Source organism: Bos indicus, chromosome 8 (genome assembly GCF_029378745.1).
Source record: "Bos indicus isolate NIAB-ARS_2022 breed Sahiwal x Tharparkar chromosome 8, NIAB-ARS_B.indTharparkar_mat_pri_1.0, whole genome shotgun sequence".
Classification (NCBI taxonomy): domain Eukaryota; kingdom Metazoa; phylum Chordata; class Mammalia; order Artiodactyla; family Bovidae; genus Bos; species Bos indicus.
Window position 1 is genome coordinate 17,076,545 of NC_091767.1, and position 20,495 is coordinate 17,097,039.

Genomic DNA, 20,495 nt, shown 5'->3' on the forward strand with positions numbered 1-20,495 from the left:
ATCCGCCTGCAGTGCGGGAGACCTGGGTTCGATCCCTGGGTTGGGAAGATCCCCTGGAGAAGGGAAAGGCTACCCACTCCAGTATTCTGGCCTGAAGAAGTCCATGGACTGTGTAGTCCATGGGGTTGCAAAGAGTCAGACATGACTGAGCGACTTTCACTTTCACTTTAACAGTAACATCTTTTAGGATTTTAAATAGCTCAACTGGAATTCCATCACTTCCAGTAACTTTAATAGTAATGCTTTTGAAGGCCCACTTGACTTCACACTCCAGGATGTCTGGTTCTAGGTGAGTGACCACATCATCATGTTTATCCAGGTCATTAAGACCTTTTTTGTATAGTTGTTCTGTGTATTTTTGCCACTTCTTCTTAATCTGTTCTGCTATACTAGGTATATTATTTACAATACCATACCTAACTTTAAGAATATATAGTCAAGTGTTGATAATCCAATTAACATACTAACTGGTTTGCAGTTAATATGTGATTAAAGTGCCATAGTAACCCACATTCCCCCTTTATTAGAGAGAAGCTGGTTAGAAATCTGTAACGCCCAAAGTCTCCCCCAAACACACACACACTGCAGCTCCCACATCCACACCACAGCGTTTCCACCCCCAGAGCTCTGGTTCTTCCTTGGCTCTTCAAATGCCACTGCTAGGGGAAGGTGACAGGGAACTCGATAATCAATATTTGCTACCTCATTACTGGGCCCTCTGGGGAATAACTTCCTGACCTTTTGTGACATTTATGACTTGATCCTCACTCCTCTGCAACTCTACCACATTGCCCATGAAAAGAAGTATAACTTAGAAATCTGTGAGCAACTTTAACCCATTTTACTTGATTAAAAAAGAACTTCTTGGCAAAACAAAATAAATTCTTATTTTTTTTTCTTTTTTTTATGTTTTTCTTTTTTTTTTAATTTTATTTTATTTTTAAACTTTACAATATTGTATTAGTTTTGCCAAATATCGAAATGAATCCGCCACAGGTATACCTGTGTTCCCCATCCTGAACCCTCCTCCCTCCTCCCTCCCCATACCCTCCCTCTGGGTCGTCCCAGTGCACCAGCCCCAAGCATCCAGTATCGTGCATCAAACCTGGACTGGCGACTCGTTTCATACATGATATTATACATGTTTCAATGCCATTCTCCCAAATCTCCCCACCCTCTCCCTCTCCCACAGAGTCCATAAGACTGATCTATACATCAGTGTCTCTTTTGCTGTCTCGTACACAGGGTTATTGTTACCATCTTTCTAAATTCCATATATATGCGTTAGTATACTGTACTGGTGTTTTTCTTTCTGGCTTACTTCACTCTGTATAATAGGTTCCAGTTTCATCCATCACTAGAACTGATTCAAATGTATTCTTTTTAATGGCTGAGTAATACTCCATTGTGTATATGTACCACTGCTTTCTTATCCATTCATCTGCTGATGGGCATCTAGGTTGCTTCCATATCCTGGCTATTATAAACAGTGCTGCAATGAACATTGGGGTACACGTGTCTCTTTCCCTTCTGGTTTCCTCAGTGTGTATGCCCAGCAGTGGGATTGCTGGATCATAAGACAGTTCTATTTCCAGTTTTTTAAGGCATCTCCACACTGTTCTCCATAGTGGCTGTACTAGTTTGCATTCCCACCAACAGTGTTAGAGAGTTCCCTTTTCTATACAACCATTTTAAGTTACATACAGCTTTTAGTTGGCTTTAATTCAATACCAACTATATTTAGTATTGTAGTAGTTTAGTATTTTAGCAATTAAACTTAGTGATATCACAAAGAATTAAATAATAAACCCCAGGCAAAGAGTCCCTGAGACCCTAGTACTATATAAATATTGCTATGTATCTATTTTTTAGTCTATTATTATATATCATAAAAATATAAAAAAATTACCTTGGTGTTCTTCTAAATCCATGTCAAGTTGTCTAATTTCTTCATTAAATTGATTTATTTTTTCTTTTATATCTGTTAACCTGTTGAAAATATTATTTAATCTATGACAGATGATTTTGCTATTCAATAAAAACATTTAGTGATGATATTACAAAATCTTTAATCTTTTCTAATCTGCAGAAATAATATTGATAAAAATATGCTTTATTCTGAGAATAGAACTATAAATTTTGAGAGAAAAATATTTTTTCGTGATTCATCTTTAAAGTACAAGTGTATTCCGAGAATGTCAGCTTGCCTGACTTCAACAGCAGACACTTCCCCAAAGTTCTTTTGAACTTTACTTGTCATATTAAGAAAATAAAAAAATCTTTAGCTAAACTAAGTTAGAAAGTTTGTCTTAAAAGTTGGAAAATAACAGAAAATTTACCATTGAGACCAGATTATATGGGTTAAAATTTTCACAAAAGCAGTTGTACTTATTACAAAATTATAGTAATCATTAGAAAAAAACCAAGATCATAGCATCTGCTCCCATCACTTTATGACAAATAGAAGGGGAAAAAATGGAAGCAATGTCAGATTTTCTTTCCCTGGGCTCCAAAATCACTGCAGACAGTGACTGCAGCCATAGAATTTAAAGACGCTTACTCCTTGGAAGGAAAGCTGCGACAAACCTAGACAGCACATTAAAAAGCAGAGATGTCACTTCGCTGACAAAGGTTCATATAATCAAAGCTATGATTTTTCCAGTAGTACAAATGTGAGTTGGACCATGGACCATAAAAAAGGTAAAAAGGTTGAGCACCAAAGAACTGATGTTTTTGAATTTGGTGCTCGAGAAGACTCTTGGGGGTCCCTCGGACTGCAAGGAGATTCAACCAGTCAACCCTAAGGGAAATCAATCCTGAATATTCTTTGGGAGAAATTATGCTGAACCTGAAACTCCAATACTCCGGCCACCTGATGTGAAGAGCAGACTCACTGGAAAAGGCCCTGATGCTGAGAAAGATTGAAGGCATAAGGAGAAAAAAGGAAGCAGAGGATGAGATGGTTATATAGTATCCCCGACTCAATGGACATGAATTTGAGCAAATTCCAGGAGATAATGAAGGACAGGGAGCCTGGCATGCTACAGCCCACGGGGTTGTAAAGAGTTGGACATGATTAGTGACTGAATAATAACAACAAATAGTAATCAAGACAGTATGGTACTGGAATAAGAAAAGACACATATAGCCATGGAATAGAATTGTTTTGAGTCTAGAAAAAGGACTGTATCTATATACACTGATTTTTGACAAAGGTACCAAAACAGTTTAACAGAGGAAGAACATTAAACAACATTTGTTGAAAGAATATTTCAACAAATGGTACTGGGACAGCTGGAAATGCACAAGGAAAAGAATACAATTGGACTCCTACCTCATACCATTCACATAAGTTAATGGATCACAGATCTAAACATAAGAACTGCACTATAAAACAGTTAAATAAAAGTAAAACATAAGCATAAGTCTTTGTGAACTTGAATTAGGCACTGGTTTCTTGACACCAAAAGCACAAGCAACAGAAGAAAACAAACCAGATATCATCAAAATTTAAAATTTCTGTGTTTCAACGAACACCATAAAGTAAAAAGAATATCCACATAATGGAAGAAAAATTTTGCAAGTCATTTACCTAATGAGAGAATCTATTTAGCATATATAAAGAACTCTTACAATTCAGTAATAAGACAATAAATGGACTTCTTTGACAGTCCAGTGGTTAAGACTCTGCACTTTCAATGGAAGGGACTCCAGTTCAATCCTTGGTCAGGGAACTAAGATCCTGCGTGGCACAGTCAAAAATAAATTAATAATTCAATTTAAAATTGGGAGGACTTCCCTGGTGGCCCAGTGGTTAAGAATTTACCTGCCAGTGCTGGGGACATGGGTTCAATCCCCAGTCTGGGAACTAAGATCCCACACGCCATGGGGCAACTAAGTCCATGAGCCACAACTACCGAGCTTCCACACCCTAGAGACTGTGCTCCACAGCAAGAGAAGTCACTGTAAGGAGAAGCCCACGCGCTGCACCTAGAGACTGGCTCCCTCTCCACAACTAGAGAAAGCCAGCATATAGCAACAAAGAGCCCATGCACTGTAAGGAAGACCCAACACAGCCAAAACACGAATAAAATTTATAAAACTGAATGGAAAAAAATGGGCAAAGAATGTGAACAGTATTTTTCCAAAGAATATATACATATGACGAATAAGTGCATGAAAAAAGGTTCAACATCATTCATTAGTCATCAGGAAAATGCAAATCAATGAGATACCACTTCACACACACTATAATGGTTATAATAAAAAAAAAGGTAATTAACAAGTGTTGATAAAGTCATGGAGAAACTGGAATACTTAGTCACTGCTGGTGAAAATGTAAAATGGTTTAGCAGCATTGGAAAATAGTCTGGAACCTCCTCAAAAAAGTTAAATATAGAGTTATTGTGTGAATCAGCACTCCCAGGTAAATTCCAGTCTTGGTAAATATACAAGAGAAGCAAAAATATATGTCCACACAAAAATTTGTACATGAATCTTCATACCAGCATAATCCATTATAGCCAAAAAACAGAAACAATCCAAATGTCTATCAATTAATGAATGGATAAATAAATACGGTCTATCCATGCAATGGGATATTATTTGGCAATAAAAAGAAATGAAATACTGATACATGCTACAACATAGATGAACCTTGGAAACATTCAGTTCAGTCCAGTCACTCAGTCATGTCTGATTCTTTGTGACCCCATGGACTACAGCACACCAGGCCTCCCTGTCCATCACCAACTCCCAGAGTTTACCCAAACTCATGTCCATTGAGTCGGTGATGCCATCCAACCCATCTCATCTGCTGTCAATCCCTTCTCTTCCCACCCTCAATCTTTCTCTCTCAGGGTCTTTTCAAATGAGTCAGTTCTTCACATAAGGTGGCCAAAGTACTGGGAGTTTCAGCTTCAGTTTCAGTCCTTCCAATGAATATTCCAGACTGATTTCCTTTAAGATGGACTGGTTGGATCTCCTTGCTGTCCAAGGGACTCTCAAGAGTCTTCTCCAACACCACTGTTCAAAAGCAACAATTCTTTGCTGCTCAGCTTTCTTTATAATCCAACTCTCACATCCATACATGACTACTGGAAAAACCATAGCTTTGACTAGACTGACCTTTGTTAGCAAAGTAATGTCTCTGCTTTTTATATGCTGTCTAGATTGGTCATAGGGCTCTCTTGGTGGCTCAGAAGGTAAAGCATCTGCCTGCAGTGTGGGAGACGTGAGTTCGATCCCTGGGTTGGGAAGATCCCCTGGAGAAGGAAATGGCAACCCACTCCAGGATTCTTGCCTGGAGAATCCATGGACGGAGGAGCCTGGTAGGCTACAGTCCACGGGGTTGCAGAGTTGGACACTACAGAGTGACGTCACTGTCCTTCTTTTTCTTCCTTTCTAGGTTGGTCGTAACTGTCTTTTAATTTCATGGCTGCAGTCACCATCTGCAGTGATTTTGGAGCCCAAAAAAATAAAGTCTGTCACTGTTTCTACTGTTTCTCCATCTATTTGCCATGGGACCAGATGCCATGATCTTAGTTTCTGAATGATGAGCTTTAAGCCAACTTTTTCACTCTCCTATTTCACTTTCCTCATGAGGCTCTAAGGGTGGTGTCATCTGCATATCTGAGGTTATTGATATTTCTCCCGGCAATCTTGATTCCAGCTTATGCTTCATCAAGCCCAACATTTCTCATGATGTATTCTGCATATAAGTTAAATAAGCAGGCTGACAATATACAGCCTTGATGTACTCCTTTCCTGATTTGGAACCAGTCTGTTGTTCCATGTCCAGTTCTAACTGTTGCCTCTTGTCCTGAATACAGATTTCTCAGGAGGCAGGTCAGGTGGTCTGGCATTCTCACCTCTTGAAGAATTTTCCACAGTTTATTGTGATCCACACAATCAAAGGCTTTGACATTGTCAGTAAAACTGAAATAGATGTTTTTCTGGAACTCTCTTGCTTTTTCCACAATCCAACAAATGTTGGCCACTTGGTCTCTGGTTCCTCTCTGCCTTTTTGAAAACAAGCTTGAACATCTGGAAGTTCATGGTTCACATACTGTTGAAGCCTGGCTTGGAGAATTTTGAGCATTACTTTGCTAGCGTGTGAGATGAGGGCAACTGTGTGGTACTTTGAGCATTCTTTGGCATTGCCTTTCTTTGGGATTGGAAGGAAAACCGACCTTTTCCAGTCCTGTGGCCACTGCTGAGTTTTCCAAATTTGCTGACATATTGACTGCAGCACTTTCACAGCTTCATCTTTTAGGATTTGAAAACAGCTCAACTGGAATTCCATCACCTCCACTAGCTTTGTTCTTAGTGATGCTTCCTAAGACCCACTTGACTTGGCATTCCAGGATGTCTGGCTCTAGATGAGTGATCACACCATCATGATTATCTGGGTCATGAAGATCTTTCTTGTATAGTTCTTCTGTGTATTCTTGCCACCTCTTCTTAATATCTTCTGCTTATGTTAGGTCCATACCATTTCTGTCCTTTATTGTGCCCATCTTTGCATGAAATGTTCCCTTGGTATCTCTAATTTTCTTGAAGAGATCTCTAGTCTTTCCCATTCTATTGTTTTCCTCTATTTCTTTGCACTGATCATTGAGGAAGGCTTTCTTATCTCTCCTTGCAATTCTTTGGAAGTCTGCATTCAAATGGGTATATCTTTTCTCCTTTGCCTTTCGCTTCTCTTCTTTTCATAGCTATTTGTAAGGCCTCCTCAGACAACCATTTTGCCTTTTTCCATTTCTTTTTCTTGGGGATGGTCTTGATCACTGCCTGCTGTACAACGTCAAGAACCTCCATCCATAGTTCTTCAGGCATTCTGTCTATCAGATCTAATACCTTGAATCTATTTGTCACTGCCACTGTATAATCATAAGGGATTTGATTTAGGTCATACCTGAATGGTCTAGTGGTTTTCCCTACTTTCTTCAATTTAAGTCTGAATTTGGCTTAAAGAGTTCATGCTCTGAGCCACAGTCAACTCCTCTTGTTTTTGCTGACTGCATAGAGCTTCTCTATCTTTGGCTGCAAAGAATATAATCAATCTGATTTTGGTATTGACCATCTGGTGATGTCCATGTGTAGAGTCTTCCCTTCTGTTGGAGGAGGGTATTTGCTATGACCAGTGCATTCTCTTGGCAAAATTCTATTAGCCTTTGCCCTGCTTCACTGTGTACTCCAAGCCGAAATCTGCCTGTTACTCAAGGTATTTCCTGACTGCCTACTTTTGCATTCCAGTCCCCTATAATGAAAAGGACATCTTTTTTGGGTGTGAGTGCTAGAAGGTCTTGTAGGTCTTCATAACCATTCAACTTCAGCTTCTTCAGCAATATTGGTCAGGGCATAGACTTGGATTACTGTGATACTGAATGGTTTGCCTTGGAAACGAACAGAGATTATTCTGTCGTTTTTGAGATTACATCCAAGTACTACATTTCAAACTCTTTTGTTGACTATGATGGCTACTCCATTTCTTCTAAGAAATTCTTGCCCACAGTAGTACATATAATGGTCATCTGAGTCAAATTCACCCATTTCAGTCCATTTTAGTTCGCTGATTCCTAAAATGTCGATGTTCACTCTTGCCATCTCCTATTTGACCACTTCCAATTTGCCTTGATTCATGGACCTAACATTCTAGGTTCTTATGCAATATTGCTCTTTATGGCATCAGACTTTACCTCCATCACTTTACATCCACAACTGGGTGTTGTTTTTGCTTTCTCTCCATCTCTCCATTCTTTCTGGAGTTATTTCTCCACTGATCTCTAGTAGCATACTGGGCACCTACCAACCTGGGGGGGTTCATCTTTCAGTGTCTTATCTTTTTGCCTTTTCATACTATTCATGAGGTTCTCAAGGTTCACTGAAGGGTTTGCCATTCCCTTCTCCAGTGGACCACATTTTGTCAGAACTCTCCACCATGACCCATCCATTCTAGGTGGCCCTACATGGCATGGCTCATAGTTTCATTAAGTTAGACAAGGGTGTGGTGTTCAGATTGGATAGTTTTCTGTGATTGTGGTTTTCTGCCCTCTGATGGAGAAGGATAAGAAGTTTATGGAAGCTTATGGGAGAGACTGAGGGGGAAACTGGGTCTTATTCTGATGGTGGGGCCATGTTCAGTAAATCGTTAATCCAATTTTCTGTTGAAGGGCGGGGCTGTGTTTCCTCCATGTTATTTGACCTGAGGCCAAACTATGGTGGAGGTAATGAAGATAATGGTGACCTCCTTCAAAAGGTCCCATGCACTTGCACTGGTACACTCAGTGTCCCCAACCATAAGGGAAACATTATGCTAAGTGTAAGAATCCAGCCACATAGGACTATACATTGTATGCTTTCATTTATATGAAATGTCCAGAACAGGCTAACCTATAGAAACATAAAGCAGAGTGGTTGCCTAGGGCTGGGAATTGGGGATGAGAGATGTGATGGGATATGGGTTGTTGGTGGGGTGACTGAAGTGTTTGAAAATTGACTGAGGTGGTGGTTACACAATTCTGTGAATATACTAAAAACCTCTAAGTTGTACACTTTAAATATGTGAATTGTATAGTATGTATTACATCACAATAAGGCTGTTTTAAAAAAGTAATTATACTACATAATGGCTCCTAACTAAACATTCAAAGAATTATTTAAAGCTATAAATAAAACTGAAAGCTGCATTGTCACTATGAACCACTGAAAAAAAGGACTAACAATATGCATCTCTTATACACTTACACAATTTAAAAGATGAGAAATGAATGTAAAATGTCCTAATGTAAATGTACTTACTGTCGCTCCATGCTGGCTATTTCCTGATTATCTTCTTTAACCTATAAATGTACAAAGAGAAAACAGAATTTAAAGAACTGTTCATTGTTAGGCCATCTTAAAGAGATTTTCCTTCTAAAGGCATGTACTAAAATGTCAAATCTAGTCTCTTTCTTTTAACTTATTTCTTAAAATTCAACCTTTTAAGTTAAAAGGAACATCACTGGGGAACTAGTCACAGATTTTTCTTTCCTCCTCAAAGAAAGAGTGGTGACTGATATATCCAACAAAGCACAATGAGATTAACACATTTTCAGGACCGAATCAGTTTAAATAAATATCTAGGATGTTTGAGACTGTCTCCCTACCCCTGCTCCCCCTATTACCTACTCCCAACCTACACACAAAGTAGAGTTGCCAGATTTAGCAATCCCCATTACATTTCAATTTCAGAAAAACAATGAGTAACTTTTGTGGTATGTCAAGGCTGTATATTGTCACCCTGTTTATTTAACTTATACGCAGAGTACATCATGAGAAACGCTGGACTGGAAGAAACACAGGCTGGAATCCAGATTGCCGGGAGAAATATCAATAACCTCACATATGCTGATGACACCACCCTTACGGCAGAAAGTGAAGAGGAACTCAAAAGCCTCTTGATGAAAGTGAAAGAGGAGAGTGAAAAAGTTGGCTTAAAGCTCAACATTCAGAAAACGAAGATCATGGCATCCGGTCCCATCACTTCATGGGAAATAGATGGGGAAACAGTGGAAACAGTGTCAGACTTTATTTTTCTGGGCTCCAAAATCACTACATATGGTGACTGCAGCCATGAAATTAAAAGACGCTTACTCCTTGGAAGGAAAGTTACAGCCAACCTAGACAGCATATTCAAAAGCAGAGACATTACTTTGCCAACAAAGGTTCGTCTAGTCAAGGCTATGGTTTTTCCTGTGGTCATGTACGGATGTGAGAGTCAGACTGTGAAGAAGGCTGAGCGCTGAAGAATTGATGCTTTTGAACTGTGGTGTTGGAGAAGACTCTGGAGAGTCCCTTGGACTGCAAGGAGATCCAACCAGTCCATTCTGAAGGAGATCAGCCCTGGGATTTCTTTGGAAGGAATGATGCTAAAGCTGAAACTCCAGTACTTTGGCCACCTCATGCGAAGAGTTGACTCATTGGAAAAGACTCTGATGCTGGGAGGGATTGGGGGCAAGAGGAGAAGGGGACGACAGAGGATGAGATGGCTGGATGGCATCACTGACTCGATGGACGTGAGTCTGAGTGAACTCTGGGAGTTGGTGATGGACAGGGAGGCCTGGCGTGCTGCGATTCATGGGGTCGCAAAGAGTCGGACACGACTGAGCGACTAATCTGATCTGATCTATCATCTTTATGTATATATTTATTCTGAAAGATTATTCATTGCTTATCTGAAATTCAAATTTAACTTAATCTTCTATATTTTATTTAGCATTTCTATCCCAGGATCACTCTTTAGTCCCCTTCAATGATCTCTTTCCAAGGAGTTTCAGAGATTCTAGATTATAATACCTTTATGGAATGATTCTAATACCTAAATAGCTCCTGTGTGTGCTAAGTTGCTTCATTTGAGTCTGACTCTTTGTGACCCTATGTACTTAGCCCACCAAGCTCCCCTGTCCATGGGATTCTCCAAGCAAGAATATGGAGAGGGTTGCCATGCCTTCTTCCAGGGAATATTCCCAACCCAGGGATTGAACCTGCGCCTCTTGTGTCTCCTACACTGGCAGGCCAGTTCTTTTCCACTAATGCCACCTGGGAAGCTTGAGGTGATCCTTACTGTTCTTACAAACCCATTGGATTCAATCTAAGACCACAAAGGAGTCCCATTTACAGGTTATTCACTAGAGCTGTTTCCCAAATATATAGGCTCCTAAGGGCTGTATGTTTAGGGTGTTTTAGGGTGTCTCAGGATAAATAATAGGCTAAATTAAAGCCAGCCTTGGCGCAGTGAGAAAACTACTGAACACATGTGATACAACATGCTGACATACTGTGATCTCACAGGACATTTTAAATCCATTCACTTTCATCCAGGCACTGATAGAAATAACCACACAAAGTCATCAGCCTTGGGGCACTTAACTTTCCAAATATGAGGCCTAAAGCAAATAATGGAATACATTTTCTGTAAGACTGTCTAATTATTTACTGACCAATAAGAAGAGTTTTTCTTGTAAGGAACCAAAACATTAAAAAATGATCAAATATGCATGAAGACCATACAAAATTAGAATTTAAGTAAAAAAAATAAAAAGTTTTTATGTGAGAAATGACTTTTATCTGGATTTTCTTGGTCAAGCAGTTCATATTAGTTTAGGTGGAGTTTGCTTTTCACCCTTTTGTTTTTTAAATAAGCTTATTGGCTTTCTGTTCAATGCATATGCCTTAAATAAAACAAATGTATACATTTACCAAATCCTGACATTTTAAAATAAGTATGTTTGTTTTTCCTACCTGCTTGAGTAATCTCTCTCTTTCTTCCATTGGAGATCCCATATTTTTGTCTTCTGCAATCATCTGATCTCGATGGGACTCCAACTCATAAAGTTTTTCATGTAACAATACAGCCTCCTGTTTTACCTGGGAGTGTGCGATTTCCTAAAGAGAATTAAAAAAATAATTTTAGTATTTTATCAAAAACTATTCAAATAGTTTCCAGTTTATAACTAAGGACAAATTTAAACTACGAGCTTTTTAAAATAGAGATATCAAATATCTATAATACTCAAGAACGCTACAAATTCTAAACACTGAAGAATAAAAATAAATCCCTATATACGTTTGTAGGCGATTCAGTCTAAGATTCATAAGAAGGTGGTAGCTTTAGTTTATTTTAGTTTCTAAATATAAGACCTAAACAAAGATACAGACATCTCTACCAGAGGGAAGATAATAAAGAAAACAAAATGATCTATGTATAACTTGAACCACAAAACCTAATCCAAAGGCCAAAGAACTGATCTCTAGAAGGAAGATATTTTCCCCTAAATAGATCATATATATGCTTTCCTACAATGTTATGGGTTGAATTATATCCCCCCAAAATATACGTTGAAGTCCTAATCTCCAGCACCTGTGAACGTGACCTAATTTGAAATGCAGTCTGTGCAGATTTAATTAAGTTCTGATATCTTGAGCTCATTAAGGTGAATCTTAATCCAGTATAACTACTGTCTTTATTGGAAAAGATAAAAACAGAGATACATGAGGATAAAAACAGAGATACATACATACACACACACACACAGAGATACATGAGAATGCCATTTGATGACACCGGCGAACAGAGTGATACAGATACAAGTTAAGGAGCAAATACCAAGGACTGACAGCCAGTACCAGAAGCTAAGAATAGGCAAGGAAGGATTCTACCTAGTGTTCCAGAGGAAACAAGTCTCTGCTGATACTTTAAGACCTTTAGCCTCCAGAAGTATTAGAATATTTCCTCTGTTGTTTTATGTCACTCAGTTTGTAAAACTTTATTACAGCAGCACTAGGAAACTAGTAGAAATGAGTAGTAAAATTACCATGTATTCCCCACTGTTCTACTGTTCACAAACAGAAAATAAGGGATAGCATAATTTCAAAAGAAAATAAAAAGAGCTAGGGGTGTTAGTGGTGATTATAATGATGAAAATGACATTTGAAGCTACTATTTATTGAGCATGTATTCTGTGGCAGGCACTATACTTCAAATTCTTTATATACCTTATACATATATACTTTATAAGTATATGTACTTATATATAAAGTATAGACTTTATACTTCATATTCTTTTAACACTCAAAGCAACTCTGTAAGACAGTACCATTAATTCTGTTTTACAGATGTGAAAATTGATTATCTGAGATCTAAAGAATTTTTCTAAGTTAACAAAAATAAAAGTTAATGCTGATATCTGAAAGCAGGCCCACAGCATTAATAAGATTTTTAAGAGGGAAGAGCTCCTCCTTTTTGAAAGCAAAAGAGAAAAAATAATAAAAAAGGGAAAAAGTGAACAAGAGGAAATGTCTGAAAGTCCACAGGCAAAGGGTTATATACACAGTGTAAGTATTAGGTTGGTACAAAAGTAACTGTGGTTTTGGACCATGAATTTTAAATCATTATAACTAAGCTCAAACACACCTTTATTAATGAAAATAGCAACAACACATTTTTGCTAACAAGAAATGTTTGTTTATTCCTGTAGCATAAAAATCCGTGCTTCAGGATTCGACTAGCTCTTGGAAAGCATTTTCTGCCTCCTGCTGGTTGTGGAAGCACTTCCCTGCAAAAAGTTGTTGAAATGCTTGAAGAACTGGTAATTGGTTGGTGAAAGGTCAGGTGAATATGGTGCATGACGCAAAACTACATAACCCAAATTTTTCAACTTTTGAAGCATTGCTTGTGTAACATGGGGTCGGGCATTATCGTGGCAAAGAATTGGGCCCTTTCTGTTGAATTCTTTCTGGATTCAGAAAGCTGTAGAGGATCAGATGGGCTGCAGACCACCAAACAGTGACTAAGACCTTTTTACGGTATAAGTTTGGTTTGGGGAAGTGCTTTGAAGCTTCTTCTCAGTCCCATCACTGAACTGGTTGTCACCAGTTGTCACATAAAACTCACTTTTCATTGCATGTCACAATCCAATTGAGACATAGTTCATTGTTGTTCCATAGAATAAGAGAAGACAACACTTCAGGATGATGATTTTTTTGCTTTTCGGTCAGTTCACAAGGCACCCATCTATCGAGCTTTTTCACCTTTCCAATTTGCTTCAAATGCTGAATGACTGTAGAATGGTTGATGCTGAGTTCTTAGGCAATTTCTTGTGTAGATGTAAGAGGATCAGCTATGATGATAGATCTCAATTGGTTTTTGTCAATTTCCGATGGCTGGCCACTGCACTCCTCATCTTCAAGGCTCTCATCTTCTTTGCAAAACTTCTTGAATCACCACTGCGCTGTATGTCTGTTAGCAATTCCTGGGCCAAATGCAGTGCTCATGTTGTGAGTTGTGTCTGCTGCTTTATGACCCATTTTGAAGTCGAATAAAAAAAAATCCTCAAATAAAAAAAATTGCTCCAATTTGCTTTTTGTCTAACATCATTTCTATATTCTAAAATAAATATAAATAAATAGCAAGTAATAAGTCACTAGCAAGAAAACATGAAGTGAGAAATATGCATTAAAATGATGTATAACAGAACCATATTTATTTAAGAATGTATTACAATATCAAATGGCTGCTGCTGCTGCTAAGTCACATCAGTCGTGTCTGACTCTGTGCAACCCCGTAAGACGGCAGTCCACCAGGCTCCCCAGTCCCTGGGATTCTCCAGGCAAGAACACTGGAGTGGGTTGCCAATTTCCTTCTCCAATATCAAATGGCAAATTTCAACAATTCAAAGCCACAATTACTTTTGTACCAACAATATATTAGCTTCAGGTGAAAAGTCATGATAATAAAACATCAACAGAAAAAAATGCAGACATTTTGAGATATCCCTCTTCACAGTATCTTCCCCTTCCATTTTACTTAACCACTTATAGACATGTTCAAATTTCATCTTGATAAAACCATTCCTGAAGACTCAAGCTCATGTTGATCCTTCACCTGATTTTTTTCACACACCTGTGAACTGAATCAATAATACTTAGCACAGTAGTGAGCATACAGCAGATATTAAATATTTGTTGACTGATATTTGACATAATGTTGTTTTAAAGAACAAGTCCACCCTCCTACCAAAAAACCCACAAAGGAATCCAGCTAAGGTTAAACAGAGTTGGGATTTACATTTTCTTCATTTGAGAATATTGTAACATTTCTTTACATTCATGTAGTTTTAGGCATATATGTACTAATGCCAAAAAGAGTGACATAAAAAATTTATTTCAAAAAAGAAATACAAGGAATCCAGATCAGAAAGAAGTAAAGCTCTCCCTTTTTGCAGATGACATTATACTATACATAGAAAACCCTAAAGATACTATCAGAAAATTACTAGAGCTAACCAGTGAATTTAGCAAAGTCACAGGATACAAAATCAATACACAGAAATCACTTGCATTCCTGTATACTAACAATGAAAAATCAGAAATAAAAATTAAGGAATTCATTACTGCAACAAAAACATATAAAATATCTAGGAATAAACCTATATAACTGTATATAGAAAATTATAAGACACTGGTGAAAGAAATCAAAGACAACATAAACAGGTGGAGAGATATTCCATGTTCCTGGGTAGGAAGAATCAATATTGTGAAAATGACTATACTACCAAATGCAGTCTACAGATTCAATGCAATCCCTATCAAATTACCAATGGCATCTTTACAGAACTAGAACAAAAAATTTCACATTTCATATGGAAACACAACCCCAAATGGCCAAAGCAGTCTTGAGAAAGAAGAATGGAGCTGGAGGAATCAACCTTCCTGACTTCAGATTATACTATAAACCTACAGTCATCAAGACAGTATGATACTGGCACAAAAACAGAAACATAGACCAATGGAACAAGAGAGCCCAGAAATAAACCCATGCACCTATGGATACCTTATTTTTGACAAAGGAGGCAAATGATGGATTGATAATGCATGCTATTAATGAATATATGGGGAAATGCACTTTCATACATTGGGATTAGGAGTATAAAATGAAACAAGCTTTTCGGAAGGCAATTTGGCAATGTCACAACATTTTAGAAGTTTGTAACTTTTTACCCAATGTGGGAAATTTATCTTAAGATACACTCATAGTAACTCAGCAAAAATGTATATTTTTACTACAACATTGTTTCATAATCTTAAAAAAAACTATGAAAAGCCTAGTCATCTACAAGGCTGTGCTATATATAATCATGCAATGTAGTATAGTGCAGTAATTTCAAATAATGAGGGAGATATCTTAAGAGTTGACATGAACAGACATTTGAGAGAGAATGTTATATTAAAAAAAAAACAAAAGCTGCAGACAGTATATCCACTGTACATTCGACTTGAGGTTTTTGTCAACAGTAAAACAAAGATAGGATTAGAGGACTGTTGTGAAGGTAAAATAACAATGCTGGTGACACATATGAAGAGCTCAAAAAAGCACATAATAAGCACTCAGCAAATGTAAGAGCAACTGTCTAGAAAGAGAGAAAAGAAACAGGCATCTTTACATTCATCTTATTTAATATTTTATAACAAATATGTTTTGTGAATTTTAAAATGCTTTTCGCTCAGTCGTGTCTGACTCTTTGCGACCCCATGGACTGTAGCCTACCAGGCTCCTCCATCCATGGGATTCTCCAGGCAAGAGTACTGGAGTAGGTTGCCATTTCCTTCTCCGGGGGAATCTTCCCGACCCAGGGATCGAACCCAGGTCTCCTGCATTCCAGGCAGACGCTTTAACCTCTGAGCCACCAGGGAAGCCCTCAAAATGCTTTACATAAATAATAAAGCAAATGCGAGCTTTTACATCTTTAACGAACTGACCTCCCCTTTTTCATTTGTTTTTAGTCTCTTGTTCACATGTTTTAAAATTACCATTAGATTTTGTGTGCCTCAGCAGGCACCCTGATTTTTGTACAGGTAGGTACTCAATAACTGAATCTGCCATGATGTGCCAAGTCGCTTCAGTCACGTCCCGACTTTTTGAGACCCTTTGGACTGCAGCCTGCCAGCCTCCTCTGTCCATGGGTTCTCCAGGCAAAAACACTGGAGTGGGCTTCCATGCCCACTGAATCTATTTTTTTACTATTTTTCATACTTACAGATTCCAAGCTCTCTTTTTTCATATTCAGTGAATCTAGCTGTTGCTGAAGTGTATCTAATTCCTAAGAAGAAGGGAAAAAAGCAAATATATATGCAAATTACATAAGAATAATTTATTTATCAACATTTCAAATATATGTGTTGAAGTAACTTTTGTAAACATTTTCAACCCATATCTTATAATTTGACTAGAATTTATTAACATTATTTCTATTTTGCCAATTTATTTCATCATTATTAAAAATCTTACCATGATCTACCTTTTAAATACTTCATGAATTGTTAAAAGGGAGCCAGAACTTTTCAGTAAATCATCACTGTGTTTGGAGAATATCAAATATCAGAAGACTTTAAATTAATGATGTTACTGTTTAAAGCTATAATTTTTATTTGACTTTTTAACCATGTTTCCATATTTTTTGACCATTTTCTCTTAAGGCTAAGACCTATAGCAATTTACATAGCACACTCTTAGGGATAAGACCCTTCAACTGTTTACCATTGACTCTTGAACATAACAGGTTTGAACTGCATGGGTGCAATGACATACAGATTTTTTTTTCAAGAAATATGTACTACTCAGTCCAAAGGTGGTTGAATCTGTGGATGCGAAACCTCAGACACTGAGGGCAAACTATAAGTTATACACAGGTTTTAAACTGCACAGGGGTTGCTGTTCCTAACATCCAAGTTGTTCAAGGGCCAACTAGACCCATTCAAAAACCCCTGTGCAATATTAGCTATATTTTGATAGTATTTCAGCATTTTTATAACACTCTTTCATCAATGTTTTATCATGTTTCATAAATTGTGTCTGAAATAAAAAATTATATTAAATTGTCAATAAAGAATTATCTGAGAAACTAAAACTACATTCATTGATATTTGTGGGGACTAACTCTCTTTTAATTGCTTGCTTAAAGAAAATCTGGGCATGAAAGGGCAATAATACCTTGCAAACCTGAGTCACCATTATGACTGAATGCTGAGAGCAGTCTCAATAACCCCTCAGCAGTCATTCAAATTGCTTACCATATTAGGGGACAACAGCTGTTCAAACTGAGGACACAGCAAGTAAAAGGTGTTTATTAGGAAGAAAGAAAAGGAAAGAAAGTAAATATCCATATGGCTCTGTTGTATATGGCCTTTTAATGTTTTCATTAAAAGCTCATTAAAAAACAAGCGCTTCATGTATTGATATCTTTATGACCTGCAAAAATGAATGATGCACAGAACTGAATAATATAGTAAAAGTTATGTCACTGTACAACATAAGAAAACAAAGTTTTCTAGATGAGTTTTTTCAAAATTTAAAGGTTTGTATGAATCATCTTGTTAAAATGAAGACTCTGATCAGTAGGTCTAGTCAAGCTCTCAGGGGATGCCAATCCTGCCCACTTTCAGAACATATTTTCAGTAATAAGATTGCTGTAGTCCAGCATAGAGTAGTAGCTAGTATTACCTGTAATAATTTCTCATTTGTGGTTTTCATTTCTATATACTTGACTTGTTTTTCAGGAGACATATTTTTGATAATACCCTCTGCTGCTTGTTTTTCCTGTTCAATTTCTTCTTCTACACTTCTAATTTGTTTTTCCTTCCTGAAATCAAAAGTATGCAATATTCCTCTTACTATAATGAAGAGAAAATCAATTAACTTTACTCAGTCTCAAGTACATAGGATACTTATAAGTTATTCAACCGCAGTTTGTGATAACTCCTTACGCTGGTGTTCAGTTGCATAGTTGTGTCTGACTCTTTTGCAATGCCATGGACTGCAGCCTGACAGACTCCTCTGTCCAAGGGATTTCCCAGACAAGAATACCAGGATTGCCATTTTCTTCCTCAGGGGATCTTCTCAACCCAAGGATTGAACCCGTCTCCCCTGTACTACAGGCAGACTCTTTATCACTGAGCTACCTGAACACAGAAATTTGCCCCATCAACACAGACTTTTTTAGCATCCATCTCTTCTCATCCCCAAATCCTTCTATTTTCTTATTCTCCACTTTACTTTCTTGTAAGAAAATACAAAGTTTATCACAGAAAATCCTTAAAGTCTTATATAGATCAGAATGCATTTGTACTTCTTATCATATCCTCAAGATTAACAAGAAAGTTAAATTTTAAAACAGTGGTTTTCAAGTATCTTTTTGCTATAGAATTCTTTGATATCTTGGAAATCTTGTACGGTTTACCAAATCATTTAAAGTAACACAGCTCTGATTACACTGCAGAGTAACAAAATCAACAGTCCAATCTGATTTTAAAGTTCATAGCTTTAAATTAATATATTTTCTTTAACTTCTTTACTGCTTTAATTAAAATTGATATTTCTAAATTATCAACTGTTCTTTAGCACTGTAAAATAATTAGCTAATTTCCTTGAGAATATAATAGGAACATTACAAGTCTAATTATATAAGTAGTACCCACTCCAGTGTTCTTGCCTGGAGAATCCCAGGGACAGGGAGTCTGGTGGGCTGCCGTCTCAGGGGTCGCACAGAGTCGGACACGACTGAAGCGACTCAGCAGCAGCAGCAGCAGTATGATATTAATTACAAACAATAACCATCTTTATCAAATAATCACAAAAAGTACCAGTGATGTGCACTTACTACCTATGCAAGATCAATTATACAAAGGGTAGAGAAAAATTCTGAAAAAAATAGAGGTAGGATGATAGTTATCATCTAAATACTTCAAGATTACATATAAAAAGAAATTTTGAATTGAATCTTGAATCTTGCTTGAAAATTAAATTCTGTTTCAATATCACAAATTTCTACTTTAAGTTTAAAATATAATTATCCTATTCAATCTCTTTCAAATACAGATATCAACTTTAACAGTTTTCACAATCACTAGGTAAGTCTCACAGATCCAAATATCTATCCTCCACACACTTTACACTCTCATACCCTACTACCATAATAAAATAATCTAAACTCAGAAATTTTCCTATAGACAGAATCTCATAATAACCAAATAAAAGATAAATATAACGAAACAGACAACCTGGAATTTCTATTTTTTTTTTCTATTTTCAAAAGAAAAGAACAAACCAAATGATGACATCTCTTTTTAAAACTGTTTAAAATGGTTACAAATTAGAAATTATATCATTAATAAATCAAAGGCCCATAAAGGGCTTAGACGTTTGGGTACTGATAGATTCCCAGAGATTTTATGCCAATTGGGACAATTTAATTTTCATAAGAAGGTTACCAATCAGCAATTTTCTATTTTTCTACTGTAATAGGCTATTTTCTTTTAAAGTGTACCTAACTTTTTAACATTAAAAAACTGTACAGGAATATAAGAACTACTAAGTACTTCTGCAGCTCAAAAAGGTTACGAATTTAAGCAAAGGGTTGAATCAGAATTGTTATTTTTCCCAAAGTACTGCTCCATAAATATGGAAAATGTGGCAAACCATATTCAGAGAGTTGTTTTCTTGGAAACTCTATATGCTTCAGATAAAAGGAATCAAAAGTTAACTGGTATTAAATGAAGTTCCCCAAACAGTAACAGATGAAGAAAATTAAACCCACCAAGGAATTTCTATTTATTTTTGTCTCGTTGTTAAACAGAAGTAAAGTCTTCACTTTGAACCTCAATTACTATAGCATAATAAATGTGTCTGCTGCTGCTACAATTTACATGGGTATATGCACTCATAGATATTTCAAACATAAAACAACATCTACTTCAATCTCTTTGTTTCACAGATTAGGGATACTGAGTTAAATCTGTTAGAACTAACTCATTCTGAACCCCATGATTATTTATTACCAACAATGAATTTTAACTATGTTTTTACCTGATCTATCTACTACAATTAGATGTAAAATGGAAAAGTATTCCATTTTACACAGAAGTTACACAAGGAAGCACAAGGAAGGTAACTGATTCTT

At 36.9% G+C, this 20,495-nt stretch overlaps 1 protein-coding gene across 3 annotated transcripts in view; it reads right to left on the minus strand.

Annotated features, from left to right (window-relative positions):
* Positions 1-20,495, minus strand: part of IFT74 (intraflagellar transport 74) — a 93,396-nt gene that overhangs the window by 38,852 nt on the left and 34,049 nt on the right. For 2 of the 3 annotated variants that reach the window (XM_070794188.1, XM_070794189.1), the window contains 5 exons: positions 18,041-18,179; positions 16,578-16,640; positions 11,284-11,427; positions 8,803-8,843; positions 1,910-2,010 (listed from right to left, as the gene is read on the minus strand). In XM_070794188.1, the coding sequence (XP_070650289.1) occupies positions 1,910-2,010; positions 8,803-8,843; positions 11,284-11,427; positions 16,578-16,640; positions 18,041-18,179 (488 nt within the window). The remainder of the gene's footprint in view (positions 1-1,909; positions 2,011-8,802; positions 8,844-11,283; positions 11,428-16,577; positions 16,641-18,040; positions 18,180-20,495) is intronic. The other variant, XM_019965864.2, reaches the window with a different exon arrangement.